Source organism: Amblyomma mixtum, chromosome 3 (genome assembly GCF_055824585.1).
Source record: "Amblyomma mixtum isolate Tamu chromosome 3, ASM5582458v1, whole genome shotgun sequence".
Taxonomy (NCBI): Eukaryota; Metazoa; Arthropoda; class Arachnida; order Ixodida; family Ixodidae; genus Amblyomma; species Amblyomma mixtum.
In genome coordinates, this window is record NC_143014.1 from 258324181 (window position 1) to 258347416 (window position 23236).

The window sequence follows — 23236 nt, forward strand, 5'->3', positions numbered from 1 at the left end:
TAGACTATCTCATTTTGTCTGAAAAAAAAAAGTGTGCTGGGTGTGCAAAAAAAAATGGGGCTGCACTGAGTCCTGAACCAGTTCGAAACGGTTTCTTCGAATCGTTCCGGTTCGGTTTGGTTCCGAGCGAAAATTCGGGTTCGGTTCTGGGTTCAGGTTTGGTTCCAGTTCAACACCCTGCTTCTACCTTTTTGAATGAAGGCATCCATACGCCTCTTCGACGTGGCACATGGCGCCAGGACATGAACTGGTAAAAATCCAGACCCATTAACATGGCAGAAAGTAGAACGGATACGGCCTGTTTGAATGGCATTTTAAACAACTGAGGATCTTCCGTGTAGGGCGACACTTTTGGTATTTAATAAGAAAAGCCGCTATCGTGCAGCGCCATCAGCCACGGTACTACGAGGCAAAAACATCTTTCAGGTGATTGGTAAAAAAAATTCTGCATGTGTGTCCTGCTTCAACCCTTTTCATCACGGTATACTGTATAATGCAGAATATAGGTCGAGGCGGAATATAGGTCGACCCCTAACCTTGAAGCAAAAAAGTCAACATAAAAATTATGAGGCACAAAACTTCTGTTTTAATTACTGGTGCCACCAGACTCGTTGCCTCCTCATTCGTCCGAGCTGTCTGAGCTCTCGTCCGAAGACGACTGCTTTGCGGTGGCTACGTCCCACAGCATGTCGTCCTCGGTACCGTCCAAAGAGTTGCTAATGCAACATTTCTTGAATGCCCGCATACCTTGTCTTTGAGCTCAGGGTGCACCGCGCGGCGCCCGCGAAAGGTCGCCTTCCGCGCGTTTCAGGCAAACAGCTTGATTTTCTGCGCCCGCCAGTACCGGACGCTCTTCTCCGAGACGCCAAAGTGTCGCTGGGTGGACATGTTCCCATACTCTTCGGCGAATTCGATAACTTTTTTTTAAATGCTGTGGTGAACTGATGTCGAGTACCGGTACTCATTTTGCGGGCTGTCACGAAATTAATACGTTACAACACCAAGAACGATTACCGCCGTCAACGTTTGGCCGCGTCGGTCGACAAAGAGGAAGGAAAGAATCGTCAACATGGAAGCGATAACGGTGCGGATGCCAAAATGTCCGCGGCTCACACATGTTGCCAGATGACTATTCAGTTTGTGCCAAAGACCGGTATAGAAGTTGAGGGGTGACCTTTTGGTAATATTTTTCAAAAAAACCTCGACCTATATTCCGCACTATAAGGTACTAATAGCCCACCTTAGCATGTCTTAACTCTCTCTGGTGAAGTTTATAGTAAGTCATACATCGTGAAAATGTCACAGTAACTTTTTTCTTAATTACAAGCTGTCGTTCAAATAGTAATGTATTGCAGCTCTGATGTTCACATGGCAGCATCAAGGCAAGAGCAAGTGACACATTTAGGACACTGAGTGCTCACTCTTCCAGCTCCGTGGTCCATAGCACGTCCGCTTGGCCGTTCATCATGACGGGCAAGATGCCATTTCTAGTTGGCCGCAAGGAGTTTGGATTTGTCGTCACTGTACGTATTTTCTTGACCTTGAAAAAAAAAATAATAAACATGCGCATTAGAGCATTTCCTAACACATCAATTTTTGTTTTCTCTCAGTACGAGCCAAGAGGTTAGCCCAACGTGCCGGTTAAAATTTCTTGGTAAACTAATGCGGCGCAACTGTCATGCACCCTTTAGGTGGTCATACAGGCAGGGAAAAAAGTATCTAGGACGTGCGAGCCACAAAAGAAGCCGGTAATTTTATTTTTAGCTGCCGGATCGAGCCCACCTTGTGGAAGTTGAAGTCAAAGCCACACTCTTCAATCTGTGGTAGCGAAATTGTTTTACCACTGACGAACATGGCGCCTATGGGTCTAAATCTCTTCCCAAACGTCCCAGAAACTTTTGTCCCCGATGGTACAAACAGTAGCAAGCAGCTGCGTGAGAGCTGCACCCATGCCAGAAAGCAGAGCCCATAGCTCTTCAGTCAATTAAGCAGCAGCCAGATTATCTGTAAAAAGACAGTCTTGCAGAACTTTTCTTTCAACGCAATTTTGTAACACAAAACTTGTGTGCATCAGTGCAATTGAGTAACTTTTTTTTCTGTGTGCCAACTATCACAAGACAATACCAATGTCTTTCATTGACAGGTGCATCCTGCAAAAAATACTTGGTACACATTTGATAAATCATCACATCATTTGTGACCGCTTCTCACATAATCCTGATACCAAAGGGACCCAGTGTGATTTTAGTTGGCACGCAATGCCCCAAGACAAATGCCACACACTCGGGTACATAGCAATAGAGAAACGATTTTTCTCAGCAGTCTGAATACTTCCGACTGATGGGGGCATTTTTATTTCATTATATTAGACGATTCCAGTCTATATTTCCAAAGTCATTTTTACAACTCTGTAACGCAAGCATACAGACAATTATGTGAGCTACACTAGTTATATATATATATATATATAACATCTGAAGATAAAAAAGTCACCTTGGCAGCATGTTCTGCCAATATGCCAACGGTATTCATTAAGTTTCGCCTTCTGGGTAGTAACCTTTTATTAAAAGAAGAAATTGAAAGATGTTGTTATAGAAAAAAAGTCTGGGATGTTCTCGCGCAGAAGCATGCACTTTTCCAGATGCTCATCCAGCTGCAACATGGTTCCACAACTCTGCATGGCGGCAATTTCACACAAAAAGCTACTAGGAGGCTTTCCAGGAAAGATAACTCCATTCTGCTTACACTGTGGTTTATTTTTGAGATTAATGCAAACAGTCCACCTACCCACGCAGCATTTAGCAGCACTTATTTATCATTAGTAGCTTATCAACATTCTGCAGAGGTAAGCGCTTTTTTTCCACTGCGTGTTGCCGAGATAAGCAATATACCGACAACCAGGTGTGGTGCTATTTTGTATCAAGTTGGGTTTCTGCTGGACTACAATTCAGTTAATCATTTTGGGACCCATTTCTTATTTGAGTTGTGCTAGTGCTGCAAACCTATATCCCCCTTAATTTTTGAACTGCCACCACAGAGTGTCCCCTGGGATAGCACACTGCTGGAAGCTTTTATTACATCTTTGCTTTAACCCAGCGATCATTTACCACCTCCGGTGCCTGCCATCACATTTTGTTCGCAGCGCGGGGGCACAGTTCTCTTCCCTAAAGCCCTTCAAACTTTGTAAAGTAGCGACATTTCCCCTCCTTCCTCTCTCCCGCATCAAAAATGGCGTCCAACGCATGCCTGGGGAGGTGCGGATGGCTTTCGGGTGCAGAAGTAAAGTCGGCGTCGCTTTGCATCGAAAATGGTGTCCATAAGAATCATGCGAACGCATGCACCCGAAGTGGTGCAGTACGCAATCAGAGGTGCTAAGACTGCAAACGCCCGCTCGTCGCTTACTGAGCTGCCTCAGTAAGCGATGGGCGAGCCAATAAGTTGAAAAGGCCTTGTTGCGGCCATCCTAGACAACAATGATGGGATATAGAGTAGTTGCGCTAAGCTGAATGTCGATTCTTCCGTCCTGATCTCCACTGGTGGAAACCACTCATTTCATGTCACCGGTCTGCGTCTATGCAGTGGCCTTTTGAAGACTCCCAGCTAAAGGAAGCAAACTCGGCTTCACGGGAAAACAACACCCACCATCGTCGACACATGTCCATGCAGCATCTACACATGATTGTACGCAACGTCACGAGGGCCATGGTAGAGCCCAAGGCATAGTTTTCACAATGCAGGTCGAAGCAGGTGGAGATAAGTGGAATTGAGAAAAATTATGGTTGTTTTACGTAATCAGGCCAAATGCGAATTTGGTGCTCTAGCAGGTCGGTTTTCCCTTCGGTTCCGGTGTTCAGATCCAGTGTTCATGCATGGCAGTTCAGTAAGCGATGACGGGTTAATGTCCACATGTATGGAATTGGTCATTTTCTCCATTCATAGATCCCTGGGAGTCTTCCTGCCACTCCTGGTGCAGTGGTACAGCAGTCAAGTGACGCGCCACTGCGTTTCTATGGCAGGTGCTGCCAACGGTGGGATTTGAGTTGGGTTGTGACCCTAGTTTTCCTTTCCCGAGCAGCTTGATTAAATGAGCTGTAGCCCGACACAGTGGGCAGGTTACTAGGTGTGTATGCATGGGCGTCCGGAAGGGGGGGCAAGGGGGGGCGGTTGCCCCCCCTTGGAATTACGGATATTATTTATGCCCTAGTAGAAAACAACTACAAACCTACCGCCTCCCCCATCCCCAGACATCGGCTGCACCCCCCTGGAAAAAGTTCTGTGGACGCCCTTGTGTGTATGTACACATATATGTACGCACGTATGCATTGCGAGAACATGGCACGCTTGACTGCTTAAAGTATACAGCGAAGTATTCACTCCATTAACGGAAACATTTGTGACTCGAACTTTCGATCGCAGGACCGATCTTTTTCAAGAGTGATTTGCCTTTGCTGGTGTTTCCCCTTTTATAGGGTTGGACACAGAACAGATGAGTGAGAAAGGAATAGAGAGTAAAGAAATAAGTAGAAGTAAAAATACAAGTAAAAATAAAGCAACAAAAATAGATATGAAAAGCGGGAGCCGCACGAAAAAAATGGAGTGTCGAACACGTAAGCAGTAAGGAAATACGTCCAGACGCGACCGCTGCTTTGTCGAGTACTGCATGATTGCTTAAATACAGGCATGTTGGGCAGAGATGGGTGACAGCATGCGTGGCCGTGTAGCTACCTTCGTGGAAGAATGTGGGGCCTTGTCGCTTCTGCTGGCTGGGAGGGCAGGGGGAAAGATTCTTGACACAACAGGAAGCAAGGGGCAAAAAAATGACTACAAAAGAATAAAGCAATATTGCACCCGCCATTGGTTTAGCTGCCGAACCTGGATTATGAACAAAAGAAAAGTGTATAGACGAGTTACCCCAAAGAAGATTGGCAATGTACCCCAAAAAAGGTTGGCAATGTAAAAGGAAATTTTTTTTGTTCATAATCCAGCTTTGGTGGCTAAATCAGTGGCGGGTGCAATATTGCCGAATTGAAAGAAAAAAACACTACTGTACGCTTTTTTTTTGCTCTTGCTACGTGTGACGTTAATGCTATGGGCCAACGAATTTTGGCTATTTCAACGATTACGTGCAATGGAGAAATTGCTTTGCCTGCAAACTTTGCGAAAACGCATGTGCTCTGGAGCTATATAGGCAACATTTGTTGGGCCACAGCACCGAAGGCAACTGCATTTTCGAAAAAAAATTGATATAGATATTGCTTACGGTGGGCTACACGACTCCAAATAAAGAGACTAACAGTAACAGTTAAAAAGGCAACTACTCAATATTAGTTATCCATCCAGCGTACTAGTTAGCACGTCTTAGTTGTATTCTGATGCGCTATACTGCTGACAATGCTACGTCGAAAAAAAGCACTCTTTGCAAAAAGCTTACTTTAAAAATTTGCAGAACATCTTAGGTGAAACATCCCATATAGTTATTCAAAACCAAGAGCGTCGTTAGCATCTGGCTCCAGATTCTCTCGCTCGCCGTAGTTTTATTCTTCTGACTGCATTACTAGCAAACAGTCTACTCGGCCTTACTGAGAGTGCGAAAACTCCTTAAAGAAAAGAAGGGAGTCATATATGGTGCAAGCGCTTGCTCCTTCAAAAGGAATTGCTGGAACTACTTCATGCTTCAGTGCAGTGAAGTACCAATAAGGTACTTCCGTACAACATGAACCTATGACTGACACCAACGATCAATGAAGTGCCGTCATGTAACTATACGTGTCACCGGAATACTAGTGTGCAGTGATTCGAGGAATGCTTTCGCATTGGCTCACACTTGTTCCAAATGTAAAGCACAGGCACCGAGTAACAAGACAACCTACCCGCACTGCTGAACATTGCGCCAAAACGGGTTTGTCACCTTGTAGTGCAACCACAGGCGGTACAGCAAAGCCTAGTACGAGGTCATTCATGAAAATGCGATGTTCAGACCACGCAATGGCACTGACTTTGAACTGTTTATTTCTCTGCATAGTATGTATACAAAGCACCAGCAAAAAAAAAGGGAGGAGGAGGGGAATAGAAAAAAGAAACACAATGATGAAACATTTATTTCTTGGTTGACTGCTTTTCGCAACAAAGTGGGGCGGTCGACTTACAGTCGAAACCAAAGCACGCCACCATCAATAAGGGCAAGACAAACGAGATATCAGGGATGCTACAGTGTGGTTGCATTTTTGCTGTGGGGCTCTGTCGCATCCCTCTTGGTGCTTGCCTTGAGCAGCTGCTCTGTTAATGCGCAGAACCGATACCCTGTCCCTGCGCGTGGCAGCCGATGGCAATTGTCGATCAGTGGCGAACAGGCACACCCTGCCCTCCTTGCGCGTGACGCGATAACGCTATCATGTTGTACTCTTAGACGACGCTTAACTGTTCCCCATGCTTTTTGTTTTACTTTTAACTGCGCACTCGGCGCTCGAGGGAGTGTCAACAGTTGGTGAAAGGGGCGGCTGTTATAATCGCGGCGGCACCACCACTTGGAACAGCAATGGTGTCGGGGAATGTCGGTAGCTGATGCGAAGTGCGGGATTTCACTGGACGACGATGTTAGAATGATAAGCTGTGGGACCGCAGCAGTGATCATGGTGACGGCACTATTGAGGATGATGGCGCGAGTATGTACGAGTAGACCAGTGACTAATACATTTTAGTTTTGAAATGTGCCTACGGGCACGCCCGAGTGGCAACCGATAGCATCTGAGGATGAGGATAAGCAGCAGAGGCCGGATAATGCTTTCGCATTCTGCTATTAAAGGGGGATATTAAAGGACGTCAAAGTTTTTTTTTTGCTGATATGAGATATGGGGGGGGGGGAGACTTACAATCGTGTAAATACGGTATATGCGCTTTAACCAAACATTTAGATATCCACCTGTGTGGCCATTATTGTATGTACGAGATTGGGACAATTTGTTTTTAACTGTTCTAAATGTCCCAGTATAGTCTTGTCCTGGAAAAGTACTGGCTTCCGCTCGAGAACGGTAGGTGGTAAACGATAGCCGTAACATGAAACAAACTGTTTCTTCTGGCCAGTTCTACCTTCTTTTAGGAATTGCGCAACAATTTGTTCATATAAAATCCGAGTTTTTGCAGGTGCGCACTGCAACACTTTTCGCCAGTTCAGTGTTGTGACAAAATTGCAACTTACTTAGCCGGAGTACCTGGACCCGGGCTCAATCCCAGCTGCTGCGGCCGTATTTTGATGGAGGCGAAATGCAAAAGACACCCATGTGCAGTACGATGTTGGTGCACATTAAAGGGGCCGCGAAACACATTTTCAGTGCATTGTTTTGCCTATGGGTTGCACAGAATGAGTTATAGTGATGCTATCAGCATTGGTCATACCACATATATTCCGGTCTTTAATATTTTTATTAGCTCGCAAAAACAAATTCATGGCCCTGATGGTGTCACCACACAGTGCTGGTTTTCAGCAGTGGATGTGACATCGGGAGGGCGCTTGATGATTGGACAAACAGTAAATATACTGCAAACTGTGTTAACAAATTAATATACGTTTTGCCATATTTTTGGGTTTCCTATTAGATCAACAATACCAACGCGTTTGCCTTACGTAAAAGCACTTCGAAGGAAGCAAAACAAAAAAACACCACCAAAGGCTCTGGCTATTGTGCTGCATCAAAGGACTTTGAACCTCTCTGCACACACCTATGAAATAGGAAACAACACTTAAAGGGGCTGCGAAACACTGTTTGGGGGGATACTGGCTATACTTCAGGTGGATTCTTTATGTCACACAGATGCTGACTTAAGAAGAATTACAGGAATCGATGCACAGGAACGGGAGTTATTCATTGAAGAAATTTCAAAATACAAGCAAACAAAACGCTGCCCTCAACTCGATTTTGGCGGGGCTTCCCACTCCTATTTCGCTCTCCCAATGACGGCACCTGGCGCAACCAATCAAAACAGCCAGCCAGAGCACGTCGAGGAAGTTTGCACTCCATGGTTGCCTGCTCTCTGTAACTCGTTCTTGCCGAGACTGGCAGCGCCGTTTCCATGCCAGAGCCCCTGGCAGTGTATTTTGATTTTACTTGCTTTGCAGGGCTTTTATCTAAGACGAACAAGTTCTCTTTGTTGATCTAATATAAAACACCGACAGGTGACAAAATGTGTCTATTTATTCACTCAATTTACAGTATATTTACTGTTTGTCCAATCATCAAGCTCGCGCCAGGTGATGTCATATCCGCTGCTGAAGCCCGCCACTGTGTGGGGACACCATCAGAGCCATGAATTTGTTTTTGGGAGGACATTTAAATGTTAAAAAACGGAATATACGCGGTATTATCGACGCTAATAGAACCATTATAACACACTGTATGCGATCAACAGGCAAAACAGTCAACTAAGATTGTGTTTCTGGGCCCCTTTAAGGCTACTCTCTATATATCTGAGAACGGCTTGGCGGAATTGACCTGATCGAATCAATGCATTTTACAAGCGTTCGTTACGGTCCCAAGGAAGAAAAAAATGCATTCGTTTCACATTTACCAGTGCTCATCGGCAGCTTGAGGATGATCACCGGGTGCAGCCGCCAGATGGCGCCACCTTCCCGTCATCAGAGTGCAGTGGCAGGGCATGGTAGCGGCAGTGGCTATGCTAAAATGCATCTCACGCTCGAGTTTGGTTAAGTCAGGGAAGGCCATTGATCAATGTTCCCTTCTGCACCATCAACGTGACGATGACACTCGCTGGGCCAGCTGGGAGTCCACAAGGTTGTTGTAACCATAGAAACGACTCTTGCCAGAATGAGTTACAGCGAACAGGTAACCATGATGTGCAAAATCTCGTGACGCGCTCAGATAGGCTGTTTTGATTGGTCCCCTCCCAATGTTGTCATTGGGAGAGTGAAATGGGAAGCCCTACCAAAATTGAGTTGAGGGCAGAATTTTGTTTGCTGGTATTTTGAAATTTCTTCATTGAATAACTCTCGTTCATATGCATAGATTCCTGTAATTCTTTCTGAATCAGCATCTGTGTGAAATAAAGAATCCACCTAAAGTATAGCCGGCCTCTCTTCAAGCAATGTTTCGCAGCCCCTTTAAAGAACCCGAAGCGGTCAACATTAATCCGGAGCCCTCCACTACGGCGCACCTCATATGCCACTTTGGGCCACTGAATCCCATAATTTACAGTTTATCTAATATATGACATATTTAAGTCCATGTGAAATGTTGTGAGGATAACGAACGAGAGTTACCTTCCTGTGGTAATTTTGCTGCCTTGATGCTATGCTACACTTGAGAAGTTTTCACGCAATGACGCAGCTTGCAAGAATGCCTTGGTAGCTCTATAAAGAAAACACTACCCTAGCTATAAAAAAATAATGAAGCTTCTTTCAAGCAGCCTGTGTGTCCTAATAAAGGGTCCAAGTGTCTTTCACGAATACTCTTTTTACCAACCTTAACACTAATAAAAGCGTCAATGCTGATTACACTCGTGGCAATGTGAACGTTCAGCACCAGCTGTTTCTCCTTTGTGTTGTTGCGTTTAATGTTTTAGAAGACTTTGTGAGTGTTCTGGGCAGTTGGGATATGAAGGTGTGTCCCGCTGGTGCTACACACACATGGCCTAGCCAGTGCATAAAAGATGTTAAGCTGATTTTTACGTAGGAGACGAATGGATGAGATGGAAAGTTGGGGGTGGGGTGATGGAATGGTCTGTTTGTTTTCTCGAAGGTTATCGAAGTGTATGTTGATGTCCCATTTGCTCATGTCTAGAAGATAAGCTGGCCCTCGTGTTCCAAGCCTGCTACAAAGGTTAGCAGCGAACACACAAGATGTGCAGTAAAGTGCATCCCTAAGCGATGGTTATAATGGGTGCACCACTACTATAGGCAGAGGAAGAATGAATGAGCTATTTATTTAGAAAGGGAGGCTCGAGGCTCTTTGTTAGAAAATTGGGTTGTTAAGAGAAGGAAAACCAGGGACGTACTGATACATGGGGGGACGACTTGGGTGGCCAAGCCATGCTCTACATTGCTTTGCAGAGACCAATTCTTTAACGTCCCAAAGTCACGAGGAACGCCGTAGTGAGGGGCCCCAAAAATTTCGACTCCCTGGGGTTCTTTAACATGCACTGACATCGCACAGTGCACAGGCCTCTAGAATTATGCCTCCATCAAAATTCATCCCTCACGGCCGGGATCAAACCCGTGTCTTTCGGGTCAGCAGCCGAGCACCATTAACCACTGAGCCACCGCGGTCACTTAGCATATTTCCCAATATCTTCCCAGATGGCATTCGATCCAGCTCTGGTCAATGCACGGAAGTCCTCGCCATCGGTACGAAAACGATGCTTGGTGATGAGGTTGATGCATTTCTTGCGGAACCCTGAGCAATGCCAAACTAGGTGGTACAGATCAGCATGGCACATACAGCTGCAGTTAGGGCACTTCATGACGCCTACATTGCCCCATGATGCTTAGTGGCCCTCGTTAAGATGTTAAGTGGCCAAGGGCACAGGCTGCTTTGGATGCGGTGTTTATTAATGGGTAGGCGCAATGATCCTTGCTCTGCTTGCACCTCTTCCAGTCTGCGTGCCCTGGCTGCTCGCTTATGAACTGGGTCCCTCCCCAAGTAGCACAGAATGGGGGGCCCTCATGGATCCCACATAGGCAAGTGAGGCAGGGGCAACTCTTATAGTATCCACGTCGGCCCCCAATGGGGATTAACTGGGCCAGCCCAAACTGGGCTTGCACCTCCTGATTCTACATGGGCCCTATTTCGGTGTAGCTAGGGTTGCCTCAGGCCACATTCCTACATCCAGCTCACATCGGTGGTCCCTTGTAGGGTATGTGAGGACAGATGCAACGTCACTATGGCTTTATGCAGAAAAACCACTGTCATCCCAAATGGGGCTTCCCACAGGCCGTGGCTGGGATGGAAAATGGACGTCCAAATGCTGCCCACATCGGCCCCTTGTAGGGTGCTTGAGGGCAGATGCAACGTCAATGTTGGCCCTATGCTGAAGAAACCTCTGCTAGCCCAAATGGGGCTGCCAACATGAATTTCTGTAGATCCCACATAGGCCATGATGGGGCTGTAAAAACGGTGCACCCACATGCTCCCCACACAGGTCCTTTGTAGGGTACTTGAGGGCAGGAGTAAATGTGGGCTCTGTGCAGGAAAAACCTCATTAAGCCTAATTGGGGCTTCACACTAAACCGTCAAGGGTTCACATCAGCCTCCATCAGACTTTGTCAGGGTCTTCTGGGCAGATGCAATACAAATGCGGTGTCTATACGAGAAAAACACGGCAAGCCCAAACGGGGCTGCTGATGTATTGCCGCAGGCAGTCCTACATCGCCTAAAGCGGCTGAACCAACCTGCATAACTCTATTGTATTATGGAAGCGTTTTTGAATTCACTAATTTGTATTACATGCACTCATAACTTACTCTTATAGATAGCATGTAATTAAGTGTATCTTAACTCCATTACTAAAAATTACATTTTCGGCTCTCACACTCAACTAAATTGAGCAAAATAATGAAACCATGAGCAGGAATAACTGTGCCCACATATCAGGATGCACTGGACTGCCCGAGACTCTCCAAACGTCATAATTTGGAACATACATAGGCTATCCGCACAACCCACACAATAAGCTGGGCTGCCTGCACAAAGTTCAACATATGGGTTCCGTGTGGGCAACGCACATTGCCCTATACCTCCGTGCTTACAAATAAAGATATGGTGGGTTGCTTTGGTCAGACGGACATCAAAAAAAAAATGCTGCACGATATTATGATCTGGGGGCACAATGGGGGCATTTGGGGCGGGGTATAACCCAAAATATACCAAAAGTGTCCATATCGGGCCCCTGTGGGGACCATGTGCGTACTCATATAGCGCTTGCCCCTTTAAACCCACATCGATCCCACTTCGATTTTGGCGAGGCTGAGATAAAAACCTACGTTCGTTCTAAGTGGCTGCCCACATCTCAACAAAGTAAGACCGACAGGGAGAGAGAAAGAGAGAAACAATTTTGCCACTTGAGGGCTGGGGGTCAGGGCAGGTGGGCCAAGTGTGGCTCCCCGGTGCGTGCGACGTCTTGGGGCCACGAGACTAGTGCAGTTGAGTCTTCTTGTCTGATCTTGCGAAAAGTCAGTTCCAACCCTCCATGGAGGGAGCTGGCAGTAATTTTTGTGGGGGTGGATTACCCTCGCATCCCCAGAGAATGTGTGCCTGAGTGGCGAACACTCCGTGGTCACAATTAGGACAGACTGGGTTGTATACTCTGCAACTGATGAGATGTCTCACAATACCGAACGCAATTGCCGTAGTCCTTTTTGACATACCATGAGTAAGTTTCACGTCGATAGGCTACCAACAGAGCGCCAAACACAGATCCTGCTTCGTGTGGCATTTGCTTTACGCGTGGACAGGTCCAAAATCAGGCCCGCTACGGGGTGTCGGCAGATGTATTGTTGTCGGCCTGCTCTGTGCGCAGTAGCGCGCACCAATTTACCTGGGTTTTCGTGCACCATTTCTTTGCTACCATGCTTTTTAACCATGTTAAATTTGGTTGCGCTGCTGGTCAACAGTGGTAACCGCAGCACTATTATCCATGATTTTATTGACAATATATCCTTTCCGTTACTTTCAGTCTAAAAGAGATATTTCTCAAAACACACTATACACTATATATATATATATATATATACGTTACAGTATTTCGCACATTACAGATTATGTGGTCGACGCACCAGAGGTCGAGTTTTTCTCAAACGCACAGCTGACATGTTCAGTACATCATTTAATGCATCATTCACACAATATATGTGCGATCGTTCCGTGAATACTGTTCACGCAAAGCAGAAGGATCATTCTGTGCACTGTGAGTGCACGTAATTTAATGCATGTATGATGTACCTTACAATCATAGGTAATTGCCAAAAATATAGTGTTTATGTAAACGCGCGAAATTAAACCACTATCACGCAATGACCTTGTCCATGCTAATATATACGACACCAATAGAATCCAGTTAACACAAAGTTGCACAATCGGTTCCCACGATGTGCCGACCAAATGATGACTGCTACATAAACAGCACCCAGGCAACACCAAACGTCCTGAGAACGTCCTCAATGGTCACAACGTCCTCATCCTGAACAGGACATTTTTAGTACTTTTTGAGTGCATCATGGCCAAAAGTCCTCATGAGGATGTTTGTATTTTGCTCGATGACTCAAGGACGAAAACTCCTCAAATGTCCTACAAACATCCTATTGTGGCATTGAACTGTGATAAGACAAGCTTTATCCCTCGCACCCGGCTTTTATTAATTAAAAACTGCAAGTTTATTAGAAGATACTTGTGTACAATACAATATAATCAAAGAAACCATTGTGATATCTCGTCAAGGCGCAATGTGCCTTGACGAGATATCTTAAGATATTTTGGCTTTTAAACCTGCTCTTATGTACTGCATGCTTCTGATGGCGTTGGACTGTTTAGATTTTGGAGGCATTCGTCCAGGTGGCTTTTGCACTGAGCTGGCAGAGTTCAACTCCTGAAAGAGTTGTAGTGGTTGCTGTATGAAAATATCGCACGAAGAACAGCTTGCATGTATCAACAAATACCTTAAAGGGCGCCTGCTCAGGGTCAGCACATTTTTTAAAAACAAGCCCACTGCATAGATGCGGCATCGAAGATAACCTCTGCAAAATACTAGAGCCATGCGCGCCCCGAAAAGCTGTAAAAATTCAAATCAAAGCCCACTCGTTCTTCCCTTCCACAAGCAAACATCCTCGCCATCTACTCTGGCTCGTTTGACGTCGTACGGGACACTTTCGCTAAACGCATTCCATTGGTGCGTCGTTCTGACTGACCAACTAAGGCTGGGCGACCAAGGCTGGGCGTAGCTGGGCCGTCGCGTCGTCTGCCTAAAGCTTTGCTCAGCGCCTTCCGTTTTGGCACATGCCTAAAAACCATCACGAAAGAAAAAAAAACAGAGGAGAGAGCGTCCGGCGACAGCCTTGAATCCTAATCATAAAAAGTAAAAAATAGTTGGCGAAAAAGGCACAAAAGAGACATTGCCGCGCCACTCTGGTCTCAAAAGCAGGCACCCATTACCCAGTCTTTCACCAAATAAATTCACCATGATGCAAGCAGTTCTTGAGCTTTTTTGGGGTCATTCGATAATTCAAACATTTTTTCTGGTCCCTTGAAGTTCGAATTATTGAGCTTTCCCTGTACTACTACGATGATGCAAAACCGAGAAAACAGGCCTTCAACAGCTGTCGCTGTAAAAAAAAAAGAGGCTGTGGTAACACTCGTAGCGGCCTTCCTTTAAGAGCACAGAGCCATTCAAAGTTCAACCTCACCTCTTACTGCGGCAGCTCAAAAAAAAAAAAGCAGTTCATTTGATGACTTTATGTCATTTACTAGATACTTTTACGAAAACTGTTCCCATATTTTGTTCTACTTAAGCCATAGATACCAAATGGGTCTTGATTATGAACCAGAGTGCAGCCTATACGGCTTTATTACTCGATATTGTTTTGCATAGTTTCCACTTGCCGAGCCATTACCACAGTCTACTTATCTTTACTAAGCAATGCATAAAGTCCCCTGAATGGTAATGCATACTATGCATCATTGTGGTGAAATTCTGCCATAGCCGAAAGTGCCAGAGATGTGCACAAATCTGCATACACTGGACAGCGCTGTCTGAATAACAATCCGGTGTGAGTACACAGCTGACATGATTGCCATGCACCAGAGCTGCAATTGGAAAAGTCTGAACAAGAGAATCAGTGGAAGCAAATCAGCATGTGACAGCTGCAGTTGCTGAGAGGTTATCTCCTGCAACTAATTACCCTCTTAGCCGGCTACTCAGTTAATACAAGAGAGAGGGATGCCAGATGATGCAAAGAGGGGAGCCTTGACCATCTATGGGCATGTTTTTGTATACCATGAACAAGTGGAGCCACCCTGGTGATGGAACTAATGCCTTGTTCAATTGGCTGCCCTGGAACCTCCACCACAAGTAAAATCAAGCTTGGGCTATACCACTCGGCAAGTCCCCATTTCAAATGTGTTTGGGCAATGATGAACATATAAGACCATATCCCCTTGAATAATGTTTTCAACATCTTGCAGTAATTTGCAAGAACACACAGTAAGCTTACTTGTCATATGCTTAGCTGAAACTCTCATATCACTTTTTTTCATTGAACACAACGGCACAAACTATACGTGCAATGATTCCCCTTCCCAATGAGTAATGCCCGATGGGCCCAAGGCATAAACAAATGATGAGTGAAATGCTCACAATAAATTTGCTTCTTTTAAAGGTAATGTTTTGATATAATTTCTGTATTTTAGAACCGTCAATGTTAATACTGGGTGTCCTATTTAACTTAAGCCAAAGATTAAAAATATGCCAAGGCTCAATAGGTGGAGTACACTTCAACTGTGTCGTTGATCCCCAGACATGGTAAGTCAGAGTAGCTTTATAGTTTGTTCAATCGATTACCATGTTTTCCGGTTACAAGTCGGACCTATGCATAACTCGCATCCCTCTGCAAACCACAGTTTTTTCAAAAGTCAAGCGTAAGCCACAACAGTGTATAAGATGCACCTGTTCATTCAGTAAATGCTACGAAAATGTGCTCAGGAACATTTCATCAGAGAGCGGAACAAAAATAGATGCTCACAGCAGCATGCACAGACAAATCTCAAGCTCTGGCCAGCATGCCTTCTTCCCACGAGTTGCCTTCTTCGCTGGATTCAGTGACCTGAGTGTTCTTGCAGGTTTCAACAGTCACAAACCATTTATTCACTTTCATCAAACTGTCTCCCTGCTACCCAGTTCCCATTCTCCAGCACATATTTAAAGGCAGCAACTTTAATTTTGCATTGCAGCTCCTTCACCTCATAGGTAGCGTCATATTGAGCAAGAACAACACGTGTGAGAAGCCAAACGGATATGGCACCAAAATCGAAACTTTCAAGAATGTGGCTGGACAAGCTGGACTGGATGAGGCAAAGACATGCATTCCAAGCACCTCTGAATTCACTCTGGTCGTGACAAGATCATGCAATTCTACCCATAAGATATCATTTTAAAATAACTCGATTTTGAAGCGAAAGCTTCACTACGGGACCTCGGGCTTCAATCGTGGACCGTGTAAATTTGACCTTCAGCTGAGTTAGAGGTCAAACCATGAAAAAAAGAAAAAGAAATTGAATCAATATTCATGACTGGGAGTCGAACCTGCAGCTGCGCGAACAGATCTCTTTTAAGGGCTGTTCAGCGAGACCACTAGGTTACCGCTGCAGCCAACACGCCCCGTGTTAAAGGGCCACTGCCCAGGGTCCGGACATTTTTGAAAAACAAGCCCACTGCATAGATGAGGCATCGAAGATAACCTCTGCAAAATACTAGAGCCATGCGCGCCCCGAAAAGCTGCGAAAATTCAAATCAAAGCCCGCTCGTTCTTTACTTCAACAAAAACGGCCCGCCCCACTACTCTGAACCCCGTTGACGTCATGGGGGGTTACTTTCGCTAAAGGCACTCCATTGGTGCATCGTTCTGACTGACGGGAGAAGGTTGGGCGTAGCCTTGGCGTCGCGTCGTCTGCACAACGCTTTCCGCAGCGCCTTCTGTTCTGGCTCATGCCTACAAACCCGCATGAAGGAACAAAAAAAAAAAAAACTGCGGAGGGAGCGTGCGGCGACAGCCTTGAACCCTAGCCATAAAAAGTAAAAAAATAGTAAAACGGAGGGAGTTGGTTCGCCCCCCCCCCCCCCCCCCCCCCCCCGCCGTGATCACGTCACGAGACGCTCTGCGTGCGCGCTCCCTTCTCAGTTTCTTTTCTTCTATGCAAGCCCCCAAAACAAGGTTTTAATTAGTAGTGCAGCAGAGCCTTTCCCTCGCTCGCCCACTTGACCGCTCCGCACAGACACCGCTTATCCTTCATACATCTTGCGTACGCCTTGACTCCAATGAACGACATGGGCTTTGGAGCGGAGAAAAGACACAAACACACAGAACACAAACACACATGAAGAAAAGCAAACGGGCGGTTGCCGGGCCCGCACTTCCCCGTGTGTTTCGAACAGAACCGACTTCCACCCCTCCGCTCATGAAGCGGTGGGGAGGCCTAAAAAAAATGAAAAGGTGGCTCGCTAACTGGGAATGACAAACAGATGTATGAAAGGATGAGCTCGCTAACAAGTCTAGGTGGTCGAGCCGATCGCGCCTCTCGATCGTTCAGTGTGCACGCCCGCAGCGCCCCCCCCCCCTCCCCCCCCCCTCCCCTCGAACAGACCCAGCAGCAAAAACCAAGAAAAGAATTCTATTGAAGGCGGGGCCATGACGTACCCTGTGACACACTCCACAGACACCACGCCTCCGGCTTACGTCGGAGAAGGAAGGGGTGATTTTGCCTTGCCGAGCCTACTCGACGAGGAGCGGGAGAGAAGAATTTCGAGGAGGGAATGGAAGGAGAGGAGGCTCGCTCAAAGAGAGGTAGAGAGTGTCTGCTGCCCGGGGGTGGGCAGGGGCCCTTTAAACTGCACCAAACCCTCGCGCTGTGCATTGTAGATCGTCGTATTCATCAACTTCCGTCTGCTCCGTCCCACGGCACTGCCTGCTCACCGTTGTCTTCTACATAGCACAAATCCATGCTTTCCCTCGGATTCGAATGCAGTAAACATTTTCTGTAGTTTTTTCCCCTTCTACACATCGATTTTCATAGTTATTGGACATGGCAAAAGACAGTGCACAGTGGTGCATCATTTTTGCCGTATACGAGGCACACCTTTGTATAAGACAAACCGATGAAAAATTAAGAAATAAGCCATAGTTATACACCGGAAAATACAGCAATTTAATGAAATGAAAAAATTTACTTCTTAGCTATTGCGCTCCAAGCAGAAGTTCCAGTGCCAAACTCCAGAGCATCCCAGAAATGTATAATTCATCAGTTTAAATTTTTGCATGTGCTGTAGGTTAGTTTTTCAGTGTTGAAAAGGAAGCCTGCGAAATATCGAAAAAAAATGGTGAAAATCCACTCATGTGCCACTCCTGCAGTGCTCTAAAATGTAAAATTTTGAAAACAGCTGATGGTACTGTGAATGTAACAGGGCAAAAACAATGAAGTCGCCTGCAGATAGTGGCATAAGTGGAAGCAAGACTTGCGACCTGGCCACGTTCAATGCAGAAGGAGCGGGCGCGATTCGCAGACGCAACATAAAGGTTGAAACAGTAAGTTGTGCATTTCGTCTGTCGGGCTGAAGGGAAATCACCACCATGAGGAACAAAGGAGTGCGTTGGGATGCAAAGATACCAAATAAGAGATACAGACACAGATATGCCAGCCAAGCACTACGGATGCTGCTTAGTGCTTTGGACTGCATATAGCTACAGAGGACCACCGTACCCACCGACCATAGCTCCGAAAAACACTGATAATAGGTTGTAACCTGCACCTGTATCTTCCAACCTGCTTGGTCTTCCGAAACTGCAGTATGCTCTATATCAAATTAAATAAAATCTAAAGAAAACAATCCACAGCATGCATAATAACAAGAAAAGATGAGTCAGATGTTTTTTGAGGCACTCTACAGTTTGGCATCAGAATATCTGCACAAAACGCAAAAGCTAAAAAGTTTTTGTTCATTTTATTTAGTTCAATTGAACAAGTACAAAAAAAAATAAAACTATGTACAATGATGAACCATACGGTTTAAGCTGTCTCCACCTATTGTGCCTCAGGTTATTTTTAATTTCTGGCTAAAGTTACGCAGGACACCGAGAACATGAAGTACAGTATAGCCTGGATACATAGAACATGAAGTACAGTATAGCCTGGATACATAGAACCCAGATATTTTGAATTATTGACTATACTGAAGACACAGATTATCCCTTTGAAAATCTTGAGTAAAAGAACAAGAAATGCATGCAAATCAGACTCCAATCTCGCCAATCGTTCGATATTTTGCGTCTGCAAGTGGCGCTTGTCATAACAGTGCTCTTCAATAACTTTTCAAAGTGTGGAGACAGGTTGACTGTGCGGCCATGTGCAACTGCATTTCGGAGTGTGCTTGAGGGTAGCCTTCAGCCTCTTGTACTTTTCCCATTGCCAATCATCGTCATGCACTGAAGCTTATCTAACTAAAATCTAGTGGCAACCCCTCACCTAGCATGCTTTGATGCTGAAGGCGTTGCTGAAACCCACACTAGCTGGAATTTTATTGAGCAATTATTGCATTTATAGTGTGCTGGTAACAGGATTACATATCTTATGACAGGCAGTGGCTGTTCCAAAGCACTGTCCCTTGCGACTTAACTCTTTCCGTACCAAGGGGAAAATGACCATTTTCTGAAGGTTTCAGTACATTTTTTTTCTGTAAACACTACTGCATTCAATATCTATTGCAATACCCAAAAACAGAGCTGAATAAAGGTGCTTTGTATTCAATGAGTTTAAACAACAAATTGCATGTTTCAACAAAAAAAATTTGCTAAAAATGAGATTTTAGGAAAAAATTGAACACAACTTGCAAAGACACGCTTGTATTTAAAAAGAAAAAATTGTTAAAAATTTTCTGAAATATGAAAAATGTTTGTCACTCTATTGGTCACTATCTTAAAAAAATGATTTCTATCTTGAATAGCATTCTTGCTACAAAACAATAACTGGAAACCCTACAGTTGTGCGTCGGAGCATGGCCGCCTATGTTTCAGGCTGGTTTCCATCATCACCGATGTAAAAGTGAATCATCTTCAGCACCTTGCAACATTTTCAGGCTCATTGTTGCACAGGTCGTCGATTAAATCACTCGCAAACGAAACGGAGTCCTGAGATTTGCTATGTTTTAGAGCACGTGGCGCGCATGTGGAGGCTGCCAAGCGACTTTGATGGTACCACACCTTCTGAGCGCATTAAAAAAATGTCATTTTGTAGGGGCAAAAAAAAACTATATTGGAAACAAAACTTCAGTTCTCCGGCTACAAGCCAGATGCGCATCGTGCCTGTAAGCAACGCGGAAGGCTCCGAAGTCGAGCGGTGAAGGCGTCATCTGCGGGCAACATGACGGGCAATGAGTGCAGGTCCGTGTCTGCATTTTTTCGCAGCGCATTAGAAAGTGCCCCCTCGCGGGACAAAAGAAAACTACATCGGGAACAAAACTTTGGTTCCTTGCTTACAAGCTATATCTGCAGCATGGTCATTAGCAACGCAGAAGGTTTTGAAATTCGGGGCAAGAAATGATCGTTAGCGGGCTATCAGTGCTCAACGGTAGGGAAAGAGTTAAATGCGAAGCAGGTTAGGCTAGCAATGCCTAGAGCGCAGTGCATTGCCAGTATGCCAGCGGGTGGCACATCGCTGCATGAAGTGCACCACTAGCATGCGAGTAATGTATTCCTGCTTCTAGGCTACAGATAACCTTATCTGCTGCAATTTTTTATATATAGAATTAAAGATATATTGAACTATTTCATGCTCCCCTTTGAGTTCGATACATGCAGGTTCAAATGAATTAGCAAAAATTTAATTCAATTTACAAGCAATTGTCATTACTAGCATTCATTTCACAACCAAAAAATTTGACATTCACATATCCCTAGTTCGAAGTCAGACCTTGTAATGTCCCGTGTCTCTCCTAATCCCATTTTTTTTTCTTTCCTGACCATTCCACTGCTAACTTACACTGGGGTGTTGTAACTCTAAAGGGATATGCCCATTTCCATCCCGATCAAGAGTGCAGACCACTCTCAGCTGACACTCTCCCTCTTTTAGTCCCACAGCAGTAAAATCCTCACGACTGCTTGCTTTCCCTGGCTCACTGTGCCGGTACCCACCATGGCCTTCCTGTTCAGCAGTGGATCCAGGATGCTGTCCAAGCTGGCACTCTGCTGCAGCTGATCCGGGTAAAGGGTCCTGCAAGCACAGCCTTTCACTAATGCCTTCCTGGCATCAGCAGAAACTACTGTAGCCAAGAATGCTAGTAACACAGAGGCATACCCTACTTGGCTCCCTAGGTACTATGTTTACAGCGTCTCGCCCTAAGCTTGAAACACTACACGTTGCCTTCAGACACCAAAGTCAGAGGAATAAAGGAACATACAGGAAAAGTTCATCTGGTAGAGTTTGCGTACCAAAATGCACCTACCTGGTACTAAATGTGTATTTAGTATTCACAAATTAACTATTTATGTGTTAAAGGAGTAGACACCAAATTTTAGAGATGGTTACTCTCTTTAGAATGATGCACATTATGGTTTATGGGGGTTTAACGTCCCAAAGCATCTCGGGCTGTGAGAGACACCGTAGTGAACGGCTCCGGAAATTTCGACCACCTCGGGTTCTCTAACGTGCACTGACATCGCACAGTACACGGGCCTCTAGAATTTCGCTTCCATCAAAATTCGGTCACCGTGGCCGGGATCGAACCTGCATCTCTCGGGTCAGCAGCAAAGCACCATAACCACTAAGCCAACACGGCGGCTAGCGTAGCACATTAGAAAACATAAGACAGCCATATGGACTGTGCCAATAAGCGGTCAATAATTTATAATTTAATTTTTTTCCTCATCAAACTACGGATGCAATGTAAAAGACTCATTCAGCTCATGTCAGACACACAAACTGCAGTACGGTAGCTGCTTTCTTTGTTTCAATTCACACAAACTCTTACGCAAGCCTGTGCAAAGTTTGGAATTACAAAAATAAACAATCAGTGATTCTATCACAGTTTTCGCATCTAACACGTGACCTCAAATCTTCCGACTTCGTATGTCACTCAGCTGTTGAAACCTGAACGGCATGAGAAAAAGAATTCAATTATAAATTATTCAGCTGATGTAGGTGAATTCCATGTCATGACTTATCACTGCAAAATTGTCCAGCATACCACTGCAAAGAAAAAAACATGCACCCAAGAATTTGGTATGTCTACTTTTTGAATGGATCAACTACTCCCCTTAAAGCCTTGAGTAAACTGGCAGTGCAACTGCACGAAGCTGCTTTAAACACAGCCAGCCTGGTCACTTGTGCGTGCTGTATGCTCTTTTCTCATTTCTTGTTACCAATCATCTCCATGCTTTAGTCCTTGAGCTGAAGCCTTATTCCCAATGCATAGCAAGTGTAATCACTCGCTCTTTTCAAGTGGTGGCATAAGCTCTGTGCTAAGGCGAGTGAGAGGATGCAATCTCAGGGGTTCAGAACTAGTTCAGCCATCTATAAGTGCAATGAACCATATTTTTAATGGTGTAATTAAGGTGGCAAGAAGACTGCCTTACGAAACTGCACTGAAAAGTGTACTAAAGAGTGCTAACTATTTTCTTGCACTGCGCGAGTCCTAATAACGCTAACAGATGTTCATTACTAGACATTTTATTCAGGCTGGGAAAAACAAATGCCTGTAGCATCTTGCTTATGTTTCTTCCGGACTACAGCATGATGCTTCTTCCAGTACACTGGAAGTGCCTTCCCACCACTGCATTTCTCCCATTCCAGCATTCTTCTGCCAAAGCTACGTTCTGACATATTTGCAGCCTATGGGTGTGTTGCATGTGGAGGTGCAGGCTAGAGAGTACAGACAGACAATCTCCTCTTCCACAAACACTTCTTTAGGGCAGGATGCCTCAAGACTCAACCTTGCAACACCTCTAGAACAACTTATTTCATTGTTAGCAATGCCACCATCAGCTCAGTTAAGCCCACTGTGCACAAAGGCTACACCCAGTGGCCTCCAGCTATCCCACTCTAGCACTGGCCATAACTTCCACCTTTGTGAATATCTTGACCGCATCAATCTTGGCTCTCTGCCACCCTCAATGATTACAATCACTTTCTATCACGATCACTCAATAAAATCAAAGGGAGTCGAGACCGGAGGTTTTAATGAAAAATGCACAGCAAATAAATAAACAAATCACAAAAAGAAACTACAAGCCTCTAACTTTCTTTTTTTTTCTGGAGTCAAAAGATTATTAGTTACCTGCTTGCTGCTTTCAAAAGAATTCCTCGTTGAGATTACCTTCACGGTGTTTCCACCTTTTAGTCTTGCAGCTTCTTGAGCTAGCACTTGGCTACGTGTGGCTTGAAATCTTTGCTCTGCTTGAGGGTGTACTCGTGGAAGTCCTCACATTTACGAATGAAGTTAAGCTTAACTTGAAGGTTTGCTATGACATGCTCAC

General features: G+C 45.1%; 1 protein-coding gene across 1 annotated transcript in view; it reads right to left on the reverse strand.

Moving 5' to 3' along the window:
- The window catches only part of LOC149354524 (DNA (cytosine-5)-methyltransferase 3B-like), a 148898-nt gene that overhangs the window by 25100 nt on the left and 100562 nt on the right, over positions 1-23236 (reverse strand). Inside the window, exons 15-16 of the mRNA XM_089575998.1 lie at positions 20897-20975; positions 1422-1540 (exon numbers count right to left, since the gene is read on the reverse strand). Coding sequence (XP_089432124.1) covers positions 1422-1540; positions 20897-20975 — 198 coding nt within the window. The remainder of the gene's footprint in view (positions 1-1421; positions 1541-20896; positions 20976-23236) is intronic.